General features: G+C 41.6%; 1 protein-coding gene across 15 annotated transcripts in view; it reads right to left on the reverse strand.

Annotated features, from left to right (window-relative positions):
• Positions 1-8,055: 8,055 nt before the first annotated feature.
• col13a1 (collagen, type XIII, alpha 1) overlaps positions 8,056-15,686 on the reverse strand; it is a 239,574-nt gene continuing 231,943 nt past the window's right edge. For all 15 annotated transcript variants that reach the window (XM_041176321.1, XM_041176332.1, XM_041176335.1 and 12 more), the window contains one exon: positions 8,056-12,319. In XM_041176321.1, the coding sequence (XP_041032255.1) occupies positions 12,317-12,319 (3 nt within the window). In that variant the 3' untranslated portion in view covers positions 8,056-12,316. The remainder of the gene's footprint in view (positions 12,320-15,686) is intronic.

The following is a 15,686-nucleotide window of genomic DNA, read 5'->3' on the forward strand; positions in this document are numbered from 1 at the left end:
TATGTGGGGAAACAGGGGTAAATCGGAAAACTCATCTGCCCCAAATCCATTGGAAGCAACCTCCGCATTTCAGGCCCAATTTTATAATCAGCAAAGGAAAGATTCTGAGGTCAGTCTGGAGCTATTGGTTTAAAATAGCTGGAACAGGGCACCGGGTCCGGCTGGTCATATCATCCGACAATAAGCCGCCCTGGAGGTATTAGGATCAAAAGCTTAGGCAAAAGGTAGGTTTGGAGGAGGAGAGAGGTAGAGAAGCTTGAGGGGAAAAGCCACATTTCCAAACTTTTAACTCTGTTTCTCTCGCCACACAGATGCTGCCAGACCTGCTGAGTTTGTTCCCCCACCCCGCACTTCCTGGTTTTTATTTCAGGTCTCCAACATCTGCAGTATTTTGCTTTAGTTTCAGAACTATTGGTATAACTGGGAGGACAGAGTGGTACTGGGAGTATGGTGAGTGGGAACTCAGTACAAAAGAGGAGCTTTAAACCAAAGCAGTGACCGTAAACATGTAATCAGTAATGAATTAGAGCTAAAAGGATTCTTTTTAAAACAAAATGATTTGACAGCGAGGCCCCTTGTTTGGGATACAGCATTGTTCCCCAGGGACCAGTGTCCTTTTTGATATAGATTTGCGATACAGGGCAGAATTTCAGAATATTTGAAACTCAGGGCAATCCACAGGGCACAGGTTCAAAGTGACGGACCAAAGAACCAGATGCCATGTAAATGTTTAAACTGGTCAATTAGGTAGTCAGGAAACAGAGTGAGAATGCGGAATTAAGATCCCACTCGTTTGGCGAATGAACCTCGGCATGAAGTGATTCTGCTAAGTGGCCAGTTTCTGTGTTGTGTCTCCATGTAACTTCCAATGATTAACTTTTATATTAAAATCCCCAGGATTTCTGGGGAGGCCCCAGCTGTTTGCTTGCCCACATTCCAAACCATCTTCCACACTCTGGCTGCCCAGCAAAATGTGGGGACTAGGGAATTGTATGTTTTATATATCTACGTTTTATTTACAGTGCTTTAAAATGTCTACTCCATGGAATGCTCCAGCTTCCAGCTCTTTCTACTGTTTTATTTAATTTTCTCTGAGTCCACACCCAGGCTTAACCAATCAAGCACAGTGAGCACCAATTGACTCACATAATCAAACACAGAACAATTGAACTCTACATAAGTGTTTACTGGACATCTTCTGGAACTGGTGGACACCACATGGAATTTCTGTTTTAGTTTCTATTGAGTTCAAGGCTTTAACTTAGTTTGTTATTTTTGTGCTAAGAAATCATTATGTGGACTAACCGTCCTAAGAAAAATTAGAGTAATAATCCCATTAGACTTCTTTAAAGGAGAAGCACTTGTTTGTACTTCTGACCTTACATTTAGTTTTGTCCCTTTACTGAGAAAGCTAGTGGTGGTGTCACTTTTAAGAAGAAGGATCCCTTTAATTGTTAAAGGGTTGCAGCAGCTATTAAAGGGGAGGTTGTGGTGGGGACCAAAGTTGGAGTCATGGATCACAATGGCTCAGTGGGGATGTGTGGTTAAAACAACTTGCATTTACATAGCCTCTTTAATGTATTAAAACATGCTAAAGCACTTTATGGGAGCATTATCAAACATAAGGAGATATTAGGATCAAAAGCTTAGTTTAAAAGGTAGGTTTTGAGGAGTGAGGAGAGGCAGTTTGGGGGGAAATACCAGGAGTTGGGGAATGCAGCTGTGCGAGGTTGCCCTGTGGAAGGTGATCCTAAACTTGGAGCTCAGGCCACTTTGCAGTAAAAGCACAATTTTTAATGGGAGACGCTGCTGGCCGGCTCTGTCATTGGGTTGGTAAGAGCACTTCAAACCTTTAATTTTGCTGCAAGTAACCACTTTGAGGCACCCACTGATTGCTGAGGGACCAAAGTGCTTGCCCCTCAGATTCTGGTACCTTCCATTCATGGATGCCTAGAATCTGTCTATAACAGAGTCAAAGCAATAGATTACAACAGTGACCATTGCTGCCGGATCTTCATAATAGCATCCATGTAACAACCAAACTGCTGATGCTGCCTCCTCTCTAACAGTCACTTAAACCTTTAAGTTTAATTTTTATCTTGCATCAGTTATTTCAAGCATTTAGTGGTTAAAAACAAAGAACTTTGGACGATTTCTTTCATCAGGGTTTTTGATTTTAGTTTAAGTGCAATAGGAAGTTTGCACACTATAGTTTGAAGCCATTCTTCTGGATATTGAAATAAAAACAGAAAATGCTGGAAAAACACCAGCTGGCGTGAAACGTGCACTGAGAGAGGCTCAGCGCTGCCGATGGGAGTGGGGGAGGGGGGAGTGCCGGGAAGAGGGCGGGTGCCGAATGAGGTTGCGGGTGGGCGTTTCTAGCGAGCTCCCTGAAGGCGGACAGCTGCCGTGGAGCTGCCTCGGGGAGCTGCAGACCCGGACAGATTAAATGAGAAGAAAAGAATGCAGCAAACTGTGTCGGTGCCGCACATTCAAGCACCTGACAGCGGAACTCAAAAAACATCAGGCGCCAGATGTCTTTTTTCATTATAATTTCACCCTGGACATTTCCTCCTGCCCTGGATCAAGGTTGTAGCAAAAATGTGAAGCCCGCCAAGCCGATTGGCCTGTCTACCAACCGTAAAAGTGGACGGGCCACATCCAGTTGGCTTCTTAATGGGCCTAATTGCAAGTGTGCGATGACATCGGGACACACACCCAACATCTTCTTGTGTGATTTCACGCTCTGCCGGGTCAGGCGCACGCCCACTCCAACGATGTAAAATTCTGGCCTGAAGTAAATGTAATATTCTGGGAAAAGGGATCAATTAATATCAGTTATTATTGTGAAGCAAGTTAATATAAGGACCAACAAACTCATGGAATATTTTGATTTCATTTTCCCAACTGGTCACTTCATGATCTGTGCTTCAGATAAAAAGGGAAAATTTGCATTTATATAGCAACTTTCATAACCACTGAACACGTCAAAGCACTTTTCAGTCAATGAAGTAGGCTTTGAAGGCTTGTCACAGTTGCAAGAAATACAGCAACCAATTTGCACACAGCAAGCTCCCACAAAGAGCAATCTGATAATGACCTGATAATTTGTTCTTGTGATGTTAGATTATATATTGGTCAGAACACACTGAGGTAACATCTCTGCTCTTTTGCATCTATGCAAGAGGGCAGATGAGAAACTTGTCTGGAAAATGAACCTCCAACTATGCAGCACTCCCTCATTACTGCACTGGAATGTCAGCCTAAATTTTGTGCTTATGTCTTGGAGTGAGGCGTGAACCCACAACATTCTAACTCAGAGGCAAAAGTGCCACTCACTCAATCACAAATGCTGCCACTGCAGACTAAGACTAGGATTGAAGAAGGAATTTCTTCACTCAGCGGTTGTGAATCTTTGGAATACGCCAGGGAGCTCTGAATGCTCATTCGTTGAGTGTATTCAAGACAGAGATTGATAGTTTTCTGGTCACTAAGGAAATGGAAGGATATGACAATAAGGCATGAAAGTGAAATTGATGAAGAAGAGCAGCCATTATTTGATTGAATGGCTGAGCAAGTTCCAGGGCCAAATGGCCAATTCCAGCTCCTATTTAAGATTATTAAGAATAATCTCAGTCCCACAATAAAGCGAAATTTACTTTTTCTCCTCCAGGGGGCAGCAACAACGTATCAATCCGACCACTGTGTCTGAAGTGCATTTTCAGTGAAAATCTGGCAAGTGATTTCAAAGCTTGTTCAAAACAATCAAAATGTCCCAAGTGAAGAGTTTTAAAATTAATTAGGTCATATTCAATGCAGGTTATTTGAAAAATGTGTTTATGAAAATGTTGAATATTTGCAGTCTGAACATTTCTCATCAGCTGAAAATGTTGGCCTTATCTATCTGACGCAGAGAAAACAGCTTTTAACTTTAAAGTTTGTTCTCAACAAACAGGAGTTCTATTTTGGTTTTAGTTGAGGTTTTAGCTGACTTGGGTTCAAAGCATTAAATTGTTATGCATTTGGCAACCAATCATTGTCATGGTACAGTGCTAATAGCTTAACTTTGAAAATATTTATTCCATATAACTACAATTTAAAAAATTACCCAGTTCAATGTTTTTACTTTCTACCTTAAGCCAATTCTAAATCCTTAACATCTTATGTTTAAGTAATGATTCAATTATTGCAGACCAATTCAACTGCAGTTAAAAGCACATTCAGACCCTCGCACACATAAGCACTGCAAGTTCTATTGGAGCCAAATCACATGGGACCAGGAGAGGGCCATTCAGCCCCTTTGGCTCTGCTCTGCCATTCAGTTAGATTAAGGCTGATCTGCACCTTAGTTCCATGTATTCGCCTTACCTCCATTTCCCATGATACCCATCCCTAAGAAAAATCTAACTCAGTCTTGGGGAAAACTCTGATTGCAGCAGCTTTCACAGCCTTTTGATGGAGGAAGTTCCAAACTTCTACTAATCCTTTTGTCAAAGAAGTGTTTCTGAATCTTGCTCTTGAATGGACTGGCTCAGTTCCAAAGATGATGCCCCCTTGATTCCCGCCAACAGAGGAAATAGTTTCTCCTTAGCTACGTTATCAACATCTGCAGTCTACACTGCACCCCCTCTAAGGCCAGTACATTATACCCTTTCTGAAGTGCATTGCCCAAAACCGAACACAGTGGGCAAAATTTTCACCTTGGCAGGTGGGCGCGTGCCCGACCCGCTCGAGTGTGAAATGACGCGCGATGACATCGGGCAAGCATCCCTGGTTGCGTGATAGGTCGGTTGGCGGGCGCGCGTGGGAGTCGGCAGCGCTCCCGCCAACAACTAAAAGGCCTGTTAAGGCCGTTAAAGTATCAATTAACTTAAACTTTTCGCTGGCCGTCCAACCTTACGGTTGACGGGCAGGTAACAAGGTCATGTGGCCTTTGCACTTTTTTGGACACCTCATCCACGGGCGGGATGAGGTTTCCAAAAGCAAATCAAAATAAAATAATTTTTGAAAAATTTCCCTTATAACCTGTCCCTAACTCATTTGACAGGGTCACACGAGGGGACGTTTTATAACATTTTTCAAATCTTTTATTATTATTTTTGAAAACTCTTCATCTCCCTGAGGCAGCTCTGGGCCTCAGGAAGATTTTCAAGTGCGCACTTGCACACATGCCCCACCCCCGGCACAGACAGTGCTGCCGCTTGTGTTTTACGCTGGGCCGGCCTTAATTGGCCCACCAGCTTGAAATCACCTTCCGGCCACGATCGTGGGTGGCGGTCGGCTTCCCAACTTATTATTATTATTCTTATAGAGGATCTGATTAAGGCTTTGCACAAGTGAGGCATAACTTCCTTTCCTGTGTATCCCAATGCTCTTTGAGAGAAAGGACAACATTCCATGGGCCTTTTTGTTTGCTTTGTGTACCTGTCCACTGGTTTTAATGATTTGAGTACTTGGACCCCAAGTCTCTTTGCTCCTCTACAGTCCCTACTTATTCAAAATTTCAGGAATGCCTGTGGATATCTACATGAAATACATATCCCAAAAATCTGCAGATATTTTCTGTTGTCTGCAAAGTTTGCCATGAGGACTATGAGGAGAAGATGGGGACAAAACATTGTTCTCAAGCAGCTAAGCCTGCTGAAGAATTCAAAGATTGCGGTTCCTTGGATGTCACTTTTACTATATCATTTGTAAACTGAAATGTGTCCAATTTGCTTCAGAACCAACATCAACAGAAATATGGGCTTGTGTCATCACAAGCAAATTATGGGAAATTTTGACAAGAAGCAATGACGGTGATATCAGGTAGGACAATATTGAACTCCTCACTGTAGAATTAGTGTTCTTTCTGACTGCACTCAACCACAATCATACTACAAGTCACAGCAGAGGACATGCAGTGAACCACTTAGTCCCATGGCCCTGCTCTTTACCACAATCTAGCAATTGTTTCTTCATATATATATATATATATATATATATCCAATTCCCTTTCATAAGTTATTATTGAATCTGCTTCCACCATCCTTTCAGGCAGTGTGTTCCAGATTGTAACTACTTTATGTAAAAATAAATTTTCCTGTCAGTGAAGCTTTGTGCACACTTACCAGTAACAATTACAGAAAGCTTGCTGGAACAAAGTTTTAAATGATTAATTAGAAGGAACAGCTTTCAAAATTGCCTCAACAAGCCCTTCTTATTTAGAGAGAACAATCTTTGGAAGTTAAAATACTTCAACCTATGACAGTATCCTGTACCTGTAAACATGCATCATCATTATATAGTCTGGTCCCTATTTCAACTGCTAGGAAATGTACCCATTGTTTTTCAGCATTCAATTTTTGAAGATCGACTTGACAAAATTCAGCAGTTTAATTCTTTTCCTGAGTTAGCATGAATGTTTACATCCTTCTCACCAAATATAAAATATTGAGCAATTCACTGCAAGGACAGTCAGTGTCATATTAAATACCCATTATGGAACTTGCAAGTTTTTTCAGACTCTTTTAAGTCTGAGCACATCAGTTTCTTTTTTACATTTATCTCAATTTTTCTGACAAGTCTACAGCTTCCTTCCTCCACTCCAAGAGACAGAGACAGTCTCATAGGGATTACTTGTCAATGTGGAGCGAGGGAGTATCTGACATACGTTTAAATGAATTGGCGCTTTAGATTTTCTGATAAAACAGATTATGTGAGTGAACTGTGAGTTATGTACCAGCAATGGTGGGATGTTATTCCCATATTGTAATCATTACTGGCTTTGAAATTTTATAAGAAAATTTGACCTTTTCTCAGAGAGAGCCTTGAAATTGGCTGTAAAAATTCTGAGTTCCCATAAAACTTGGTTGGCTCCCCCACCCCTCTCCCAGAGTTAACCATCTAAACTGAATCAGCGCAGTCAGCAAAGTTAAAAAAAGAAACTCAGTTGACACAAGGCTAGGGGTTTAAACTTGGTAATTGGTAAATGGAGGAAAGACAGAGAGGAAAAAGTTTTCACACCCTTGAGGTCCTGGGAGTCAATGATATAGAAGAGGGGACAATATTAGGTTGCATATTCCATGATTCAGGAATCTTGATTTTGAGACAGTGAGAAGTGTAGGGAGAAGATATACTGCACTAAGTTTAATATTAAATTGATGCACTGTAGCCCACAACACTATTTCAAAGAAGAGCAGTGGGAGCTATCCATGGGGTCCTGGCAAATATTTATTTCTCAATCAACGTCACAAACACACACCTGGTCATTATAACATTGTTGTTTGTGGGAGCTTGCCCCATTTCCTACAACAGTGACTGCACTTTTAAAATATTGCGTTGGCTGCAAAACGCTTTGGGGAGGCCTGAGGTTGTGAAAGGTGCTATAGGAATGCAAGTCTTTCTTTTTCTAAGACCAATCGGTTATCGTCTTGTTTTTAATCAATGCCTGCAATGCTGCCAATGATGGTGCAAAATAAATTTAGTAATTTGTCACTTTCTTTCAGATTCATATGATCCTCATAAGGTCAGAAATTCCAATTGCAAATTTCCACTGAGAGGACACTGGTCATTTCTTCCTCAATTTGAAGATTTCAGTGCCAGTTTTCTCTTCCTGACAAACAGCACAAACACGGGCAAATTTTGAGGGTAAGCACCTAGGGCAGAATTTTTGCCCTTGGCGTGGGGGATCAGCAGGGGCAGTCGGGAAGCTGACCGCTGCCTGCAGTCGGGCCAATCATGACCCGCCCAGCGTGATACGCGAGCGACAGTGCTGAGCGCTGCCTGTGCGGGCAGGGAGGGGAATGCGAGCCGGGAGAGCGCGCACAACGCTCACGCGCGCGGAAGAGTGCTTCAATCTCCTTGAGGGATTGGGATTCTGGTATGCCACCGTCCTGCCCGATTACATGCCCTTCCCACCTCCAAGCTCACCACCAAGAGCATAAGATTCTGCCCATTGAGTCTCACTCCCAGGGAATGAAAGGCTGTAGGTCTGCAAACTGTGCTTGCAAAGCCAACGAAGGACCTACACCTATCTCTGTTTATCTTTTTCAATAAACAAACGACAAAGCAGAATTTCACTTTGAAAATTTTATATTCTGTACAGCAGATATAACAGAGACAAAACAGAGAAGCCAAATGCTGTCTTAAGCCACAGATTATCCACTGTAGAAGCAAAAAATCCTTTACAGTTTTGCAGGGGAAAATAAATGATGCTTTCAGATCAGCTGTAGAATCCCACACAAAGCAGGAAAGTTACCTGCACTAAAGGCACAGGCACAGCAAGTTACATCAGACAAAATGATATCAGTGTTTTTGAAAAAACGGGTTTCTTAAAAAGGTGATACATACAGTCAAAGATATTACATGCCATTAGTAAATGTGAACATTCTGCAAATAGAATGCGTCAGCAAACAATGTTAACATTCAAAAAATAAACTGGAAATTGGAGTCATACTCACTGATCTCCTTCACATAATAAACTCAAAAAATATAATACAAGTTCATTTACAAGTATTTTATAGTATCATACATCTTATGCTACAAAAACGAATCTCAATATAAAATTTTTGTAATTTTTTTAAATTGTTAATGCTAATGGATACGCTTCAACAAATATTTTTAATTAAAATCAAAAGCTTTAAAATAAGTTAAGCATCATAAATGCAAAATTATATGTTGCAATTAAAACTGGTCATTAAAAATGAAGGCATAGCCCAGATAATTTCTGCAGCCATGATGAAGATTCTATCCCCAATTCTAAATAATGACTCCTGTAACAATAAAGTTGTTGATTGGGAACTCCCAAATGATATTTGGAGCAATAGAAGAAGGTTAAAAAAAATCTTTTTCAGAATGTGAAAGCATTCTACAAAGTTATGAAAATGTGTTGGATAAAGAGACGGTACATTATCAGAAGTCACTGCTTCTTGAGATTCATTTATTACAAAAACTGAAATAGTAATTTTTACAACAATTTAAACTTTTTTTTAGTTTTCAAGTGCAGTAAAATTATATATATATATATATAGATATATATATATACCTTGCAAGTGTAAAATTCAACCAACCGACTCACTAGAACAGGTTCATGGAGAGAGCTCAGACTACAGCGCTAGTTGTTAAAGTGTTTGGTTGGTGGAAGTTATGCTGATTAGCTCTATCAAAGAGCCAGTACAGGCACATGGGCTGAATGGCCTCCTTCTGTGCTGTATCACTCTATGATTATGGTTTTACATGGAATTACTGCAAAATGGAATTTAATGACTATATTTTATATAACACTGCAATGACTTAGAAAAACTAAAATTGTCAATTAAATAGGAATGACTGGATGCCTCACACAGCTATATCAAAAAGGCATGTGCCAGATAGATCTTGCCTGTTAAAAATAACTAATTTTCATAAGTATTAAGCATGCAGTAGTGGATTCAAAATATGTTCTTCATAGGCCATTAAAAATTAAAACCTTTGTTCTGTAGACCAGTTGTACTTTGTTTAAAGTACGGGGCTATGCAGCAACATACACTGATTGCTTCCATTGTAAGGTTGGTATGAACAGCATCATTTGTCCTATAGCCCCTTAGAAAAAGGATTTTTGCATTGATTACTGTGCCCTGGATATATATGAAATCAAACTCTGGTGTCAGCCTGATAGATGAAGGTCTTGATTTGTAAATAAAGTTAAAAAAAAACCTGACCTTTTTTAAACTTAAATGCAATTATTTGAAAAACAGATTATGGGGTCTTTTACAGAACTAAAATCTGGGGTGGATAATAAATTATTCTCTCCCTCCCCCCAAAAAATTCATCCAAAAATGCAGGGAAAGCAACAAATCATGTTTTTATTCAAAGAAAGGTGATGATACTAATTATTTACTCAAATGAACTAACTGATACATCACCATTCAAAAATTAATGATGAAAACTGCCAGCAGTTCTGGTCAGTTCCCTAAATTACATCTGTTAAAAGGAATCATTTCATTCGTGGCAGTGTGTTTATTTGTTACTCTTACAGAAGGAAGAGAAAATAAAAATGCACAGTGATTCTAGCCTTTAGTTAGTGATCCACCAAATATATAAAAATATATAAAACTGCTCAACAGATCGATCCTGCTCGTACTGAAAGAACGAGGCCCACGTTCGGATTAAAAAAAGACCCCTCAGTTCCACAGTCAAAATGCGCGCACACACATTTTGCTGCTTTTCACGCACCACCTGGAAGTGTGATGAAGAATGTGGCTCAATCCAGAGATCTCAGCGACCACAGCACACAAGCTGCTGCTCTAGAGTAGAAGTGACCTTCTGAAACTAGAAAACTTTCAGCACTCCGTCCCTCCAATATTTTTTGTGTCAAATATTTTTTGACGAGGAGTCATGGAAGGTTTCTCTGCAGCCATTTCAAATCATTCCCAGTGTTGGCCAACTTCATTACTTTTTAGCATTAAGCCATGGTGTCTGGCCCTGGCAGTGGTAAATACATCAATTCAGAACTCATTGCTTCAGGTGGCACTCATGAGCACACACATAGCACATGCGGTACCAGGTCTAGAAACATGCACACAAGTTTAGAAACTGCCCGGTGACAAATCCTGACTCGTGCACTTTGTTGAATTGTGTACTTTATGTAGAAAAAATCTACAAAGTTTCAGCTTTCTGCTGACCCAATTGCGTAGTCTGTCCTGTCAGGTCTTTACTGTATTTACAGGATAACAACTAGAATTAAACTTACAGGCCATGTTATTTTGCAGAGGGCACTGAAGGGACCTGGGATCAGATAATGCGGCAAAGCAAATATGAGTTTCAGAAGGAAGTACTCCAAAACTAACCATTAGCCTGGAAATGGCTTTAGTGCACATTAACAGATTAACATTCCAATGTCTGCAGCTTACCACAGGCGTAACCTGCATTGAAATAAATTAAAATAAACTTGCTAATGTTTGTGATAAAATTGCAAAGAAATGCAATACAAATACATTTATTTTATGCTAATATCGCCAATGGTAATTTCTGGAGAAAAAGTAGTTACAAGGAAAGGCATACAGGATCCTTGGCTTTATTAATAGAGGCATTGGGCACAAGAACAAGGAAATTATGCTGAACCTTTATAAAACATGACTAAGGGCCCAGCTTGAGTATTGTGCCCGATTCTGGGCATCACATTTTAGGAAGAATGTTGAGACATTCGAGAGGCTGCAGATGAGATTTACTAGAATGGTACAAGGGATGTGGGGATTCATTTATGTGGAGAGTGGCGTATTATGATTCTATGGAAGCTGAAGTAAAATACCTTTGGTAACACAGGCTTTGCAGCCCAAAAATTGGTTATATATATATATATATATATAAAAAAAGTTTAGATTTAATATATTAAATCTAAAAAGCTGTAAACAGTGTTAATGAAATTTCTCTTTATCATTATAGTTCAAAACAAACAGAAAGCCTTAATTTTATTGAACCTATCAGAGGGTAAAAGTCTTCATTGACACCTTTCAGTATCCAAACTATTAAAAAATCGACTTTAGTGATAGGAGATTGGTGTCTGTCAGGAGCCATATCACCCGTAGTTTCATCGCCTAAAACCTCACCATGCAACTCCTACCGAGAGTTGCCATAGTTATGGATTTAGAGTAGCACTCGGGTTTGTGTAACTTTGTTTTTCTTGGTCGTTAACCATACCTAGTGTGAAAATGCCAAGGCCACAGTGTGGCATTTTTATTGTTGCTCCTGGGCACAATCTGTGATTATCTGATACAGGTTCAGATATTTGGCATCAACACATATTCAAGAATTTAACAAGTTAAAAGTTCTTTTTAGATTTTTTGGTGCTTACTGAATGCAGCTGTCCCTTCTCAATTTCCATTAGCAGCAACTTGTGATAAAGTAGTTGGATTGTTTTGCTGGCACTTAAGGCACTAGGGTTTATGCACACTTGTGCAACAAGTATTATATAAGCAAAGAGAGACAATAAAGCCATGGCAGGGCTACATACATTTTGCAACTGGTGGCCCGGGGAATTGACTTAAAATAACCAAGTCTGCAACGAAGTATTGCCCAATCCATATAATACTATAAGTTACAATGCAACAGTGGCTTTTTATATTCTGCACAAATATCATGCAAATAATACTGCTGTATTATGCAACAAAATTAGTAGATGAATACACACAGGTGCAAGGACAGTGGCAGACAACACGGAATTTAATACAATCTATACAAAATGTGAATTTATTAAAATATGCAATCATTTTTTAAAAAAGATAACTTTTATAATTGCAAAAAACTGTATAAAAATAAATATTCTATGTACACACTCCATTCTGAGGTTAGATCATCATCACTGCAAAAAGAACAAAGTAAAGTTATGTTAGTTCAAACTTCAGCACTTTTACCAAGCCATTATGGAACAGGTCATTAACCAATTAGAGGGGGATTTGAATTTGATCAGTATTATATTCCCTAATGTTGGGGAGTAAGGAGGCCAGTCTCACACATTAATCACTTTTATATTTTGCTAATAAAGTTGATTCAATTTGATTCTTTTATTTTTATTTATGTGCTCCTTCCTCATGCCCTGTACATTATCTCTTCGCATCACTCAGACACACTGTTGTCTCCTCTTTCTTTACCAAAACAATGTTCTCTGCCCTCCAGACTCATTCCAAGTATTATTTTCAGATTATCCTGCCTGGCCACCTCAGCCAGAGAGAATAAAAGTCAAAATTTATGAATTATATTAGGCTATATAATTTTCATTGTATTTACATGACATCCAGCTTCCCTTTGAAATGAACATGGTGCCCTACTTAAAATGAGTGGGTTAATAGCCCATTATCATGACAACAAAATAATTTCATAGGCATGTGTTGAATATTGGCATTGCAATATCATGTAGCATAACTTTTAGGCTGAAAGCTTAAGTTTATATGAAATAGATTATTCTCATTCTGGAAATAAAGCTGATAAGAAGCAAATTCTGCGCTCTAAACCATTATTCACTGCTTGTTTGTCGCTACAACCACACCAACCCCCTCCACCTCTCTGTCTCTCTATCTCTCCGCCCCCCACACACACACCTTAAACCAGCTTATATTTCAGCTCTTTCCTGGACTCGAACTCAAGTTCTGTCGAAGGGTCATGAGGACTCGAAACGTCAACTCTTTTCTTCTCCGCCGATGCTGCCAGACCTGCTGAGTTTTTCCAGGTAATTCTGTTTTTGTTTTGGATTTCCAGCATCCGCAGTTTTTTTGTTTTTATCTCTGTGTTTAATTGACTGCCACTGCTCTTCAAGAAATGCCTACCTCCTTGAAGAAGTTCTGTTCCTCTCTGCGACAAGATTTCCGGATTTCTCTGTTGCCTTGTTCACCTTCATTGCTTTCCATTTCTCTCCTAGTGTTTGACAAGGTGTTTACTAAAACCCGCTTTCACAGCCATATCTCCTTTCTCAGTGACTGTCTCCGTCTCCGACTTACCCCACATGGATTTCAACTGAAATTCCACCCCTCATGTTTCGAACCCACCCAGGATTACAGGTATCTCCGGGACATAAAACGTTTCTCGGACTGCTGTTCCCGTCACATTCTGAAATCCACTCTCAGTGCCATGCGCCGCCATATGAACACACTCGACCTCTCCCTCCAGCAGCACCGCCGTACCCTTTTTCAAAGCTGCGCGTGCCCCCAGTTTCATTTTATCCTTCGGCTCATCCGACGCCTCAACAAGAAACTTTTTCTCTTTCTCTCAAGTGCTAAGGAACGCAAGCTCCAACAACTCATCGACACCAACACCCATCTAAGACCCTCCACCCCTGCCTGTCCCTCCGTCCCCACCCCATCTTCCAATCCCAGCCCCAGCCGTGTATTCACTATACCCCCTGACCTTCCCCTTTCCGATGCTGAACGTTCAGTGCTCAGCAAAGGACTTAGTTTCATACCCTTACGCCCTCACCTCAATGAATTTCGGGCTCGGCATGATACTGAACTCTTCTTCCGCCGTCTTCGTCTCCGGGCTCACTTCTTTGGGCAGGAGTCCTCTCCCAGTTCAACGGATCCTTTTACCCATCTTCAATATTCTCCCTCCACCTGGACCCCTCCCTCTGGATTCTTACCTTCTCTCGATCTTTTCATTGAGAACTGTCGGCGCGACATTAGTCGTCTCAATTTCTCTGCTCCTCTCACCCATTCTAACCTGTCTCTCTCTGAACTTACTGCACTCCATTCTCTCAGGTCCAACCCTGACATTGTCATCAAACCCGCTGACAAGGGTGGTGCTGTTGTTGTCTGGCGCACTGACCTCTACCACGCGGAGGCTGAGCGTCAACTCGCAGACACTTCCTCCTACCTCTCCCTGGACCATGACCCCACCACTGAACATCAAGCCATTGTTTCCAGGACTGTCACTGACCTCATCTCCTCTGGGGATCTCCCTCCCTCAGCTTCCAACCTGATAGTTGCCCAACCTCGGACGGCCCGCTTCTATCTCCTACCCAAAATCCACAAACAGAACTGCCCCGGTAGACCGATCGTCTCAGCTTGCTCCTGCCCCACAGAACTCATTTCTCGTTATCTTGACTCCCTTCTCTCTCCCCTTGTCCAGTCCCTTCCCACCTACATCCGTGATTCCTCTGACACCTTACGTCACATCAACAATTTCCAGTTCCCTGGCCCCTACCGCTTCCTCTTCACCATGGACGTCCAATCCCTCTACACCTCCATCCCCCACCAGGATGGTCTGAGGGCCCTTAGCTTCTTCCTCGAACAGAGGCCCGAACAATCCCCATCCACCACTACTCTCCTCCGTCTGGCTGAACTTGTTCTCACGCTGAACAATTTCTCCTTCAACTCCTCTCACTTCCTCCAAATAAAAGGTGTGGCTATGGGTACCCGCATGGGCCCCAGCTATGCCTGTCTCTTTATGGGGTATGTGGAACATTCCTTGTTGCAGTCCTACTCCGGCCCCCTTCCACAACTCTTTCTCCGGTACATCGATGATTATTTCGGTGCTGCTTCATGCTCTCGTCAGGACTTGGAAAAATTTATTAATTTTGCTTCCAATCTCCACCCCTCCATCATTTTCACGTGGTCCATCTCTGACACTTCCCTTCCCTTCCTTGACCTCTCTGTCTCAATCTCTGGTGATAGACTGTCCACCAATATCCATTACAAACCCACCGACACCCACAGCTATCTCGACTACAGCTCCTCACACCCCACTTCCTGTAAGGACTCCATCCCATTCTCTCAGTTCCTTCGCCTCCGTCGCATCTGTTCCGATGATGCTACATTCAAAAACAGTTCCTCTGACATGTCCTCCTTCTTCCTTAACCGAGGTTTTCCACCCACGGTCGTTGACAGGGCCCTCAACCGTGTCCGGCCCATCTCCCGCGCATCCGCCCTCACTCCTTCTCCTCCCTCCCAGAAACATGATAGGGTCCCCCTTGTCCTCACTTATCACCCCACCAGCCTCCGCATTCAAAGGATCATCCTCCGCCATTTCCGCCAACTCCAGCATGATGCCACTACCAAACACATCTTCCCTTCACCCCCCTTATCGGCATTCCGTAGGGATCGCTCCCTCCGGGACACCCTGGTCCACTCCTCCATCACCCCCTACTCCTCAACCCCCTCCTATGGCACAACCCCTTGCCCACGCAAAAGATGCAACACCTGCCCCTTCACTTCCTCTCTCCTCACCGTCCAAGGACCCAA

Source organism: Carcharodon carcharias, chromosome 28 (assembly GCF_017639515.1).
Source record: "Carcharodon carcharias isolate sCarCar2 chromosome 28, sCarCar2.pri, whole genome shotgun sequence".
Lineage (NCBI taxonomy): Eukaryota > Metazoa > Chordata > Chondrichthyes > Lamniformes > Lamnidae > Carcharodon > Carcharodon carcharias.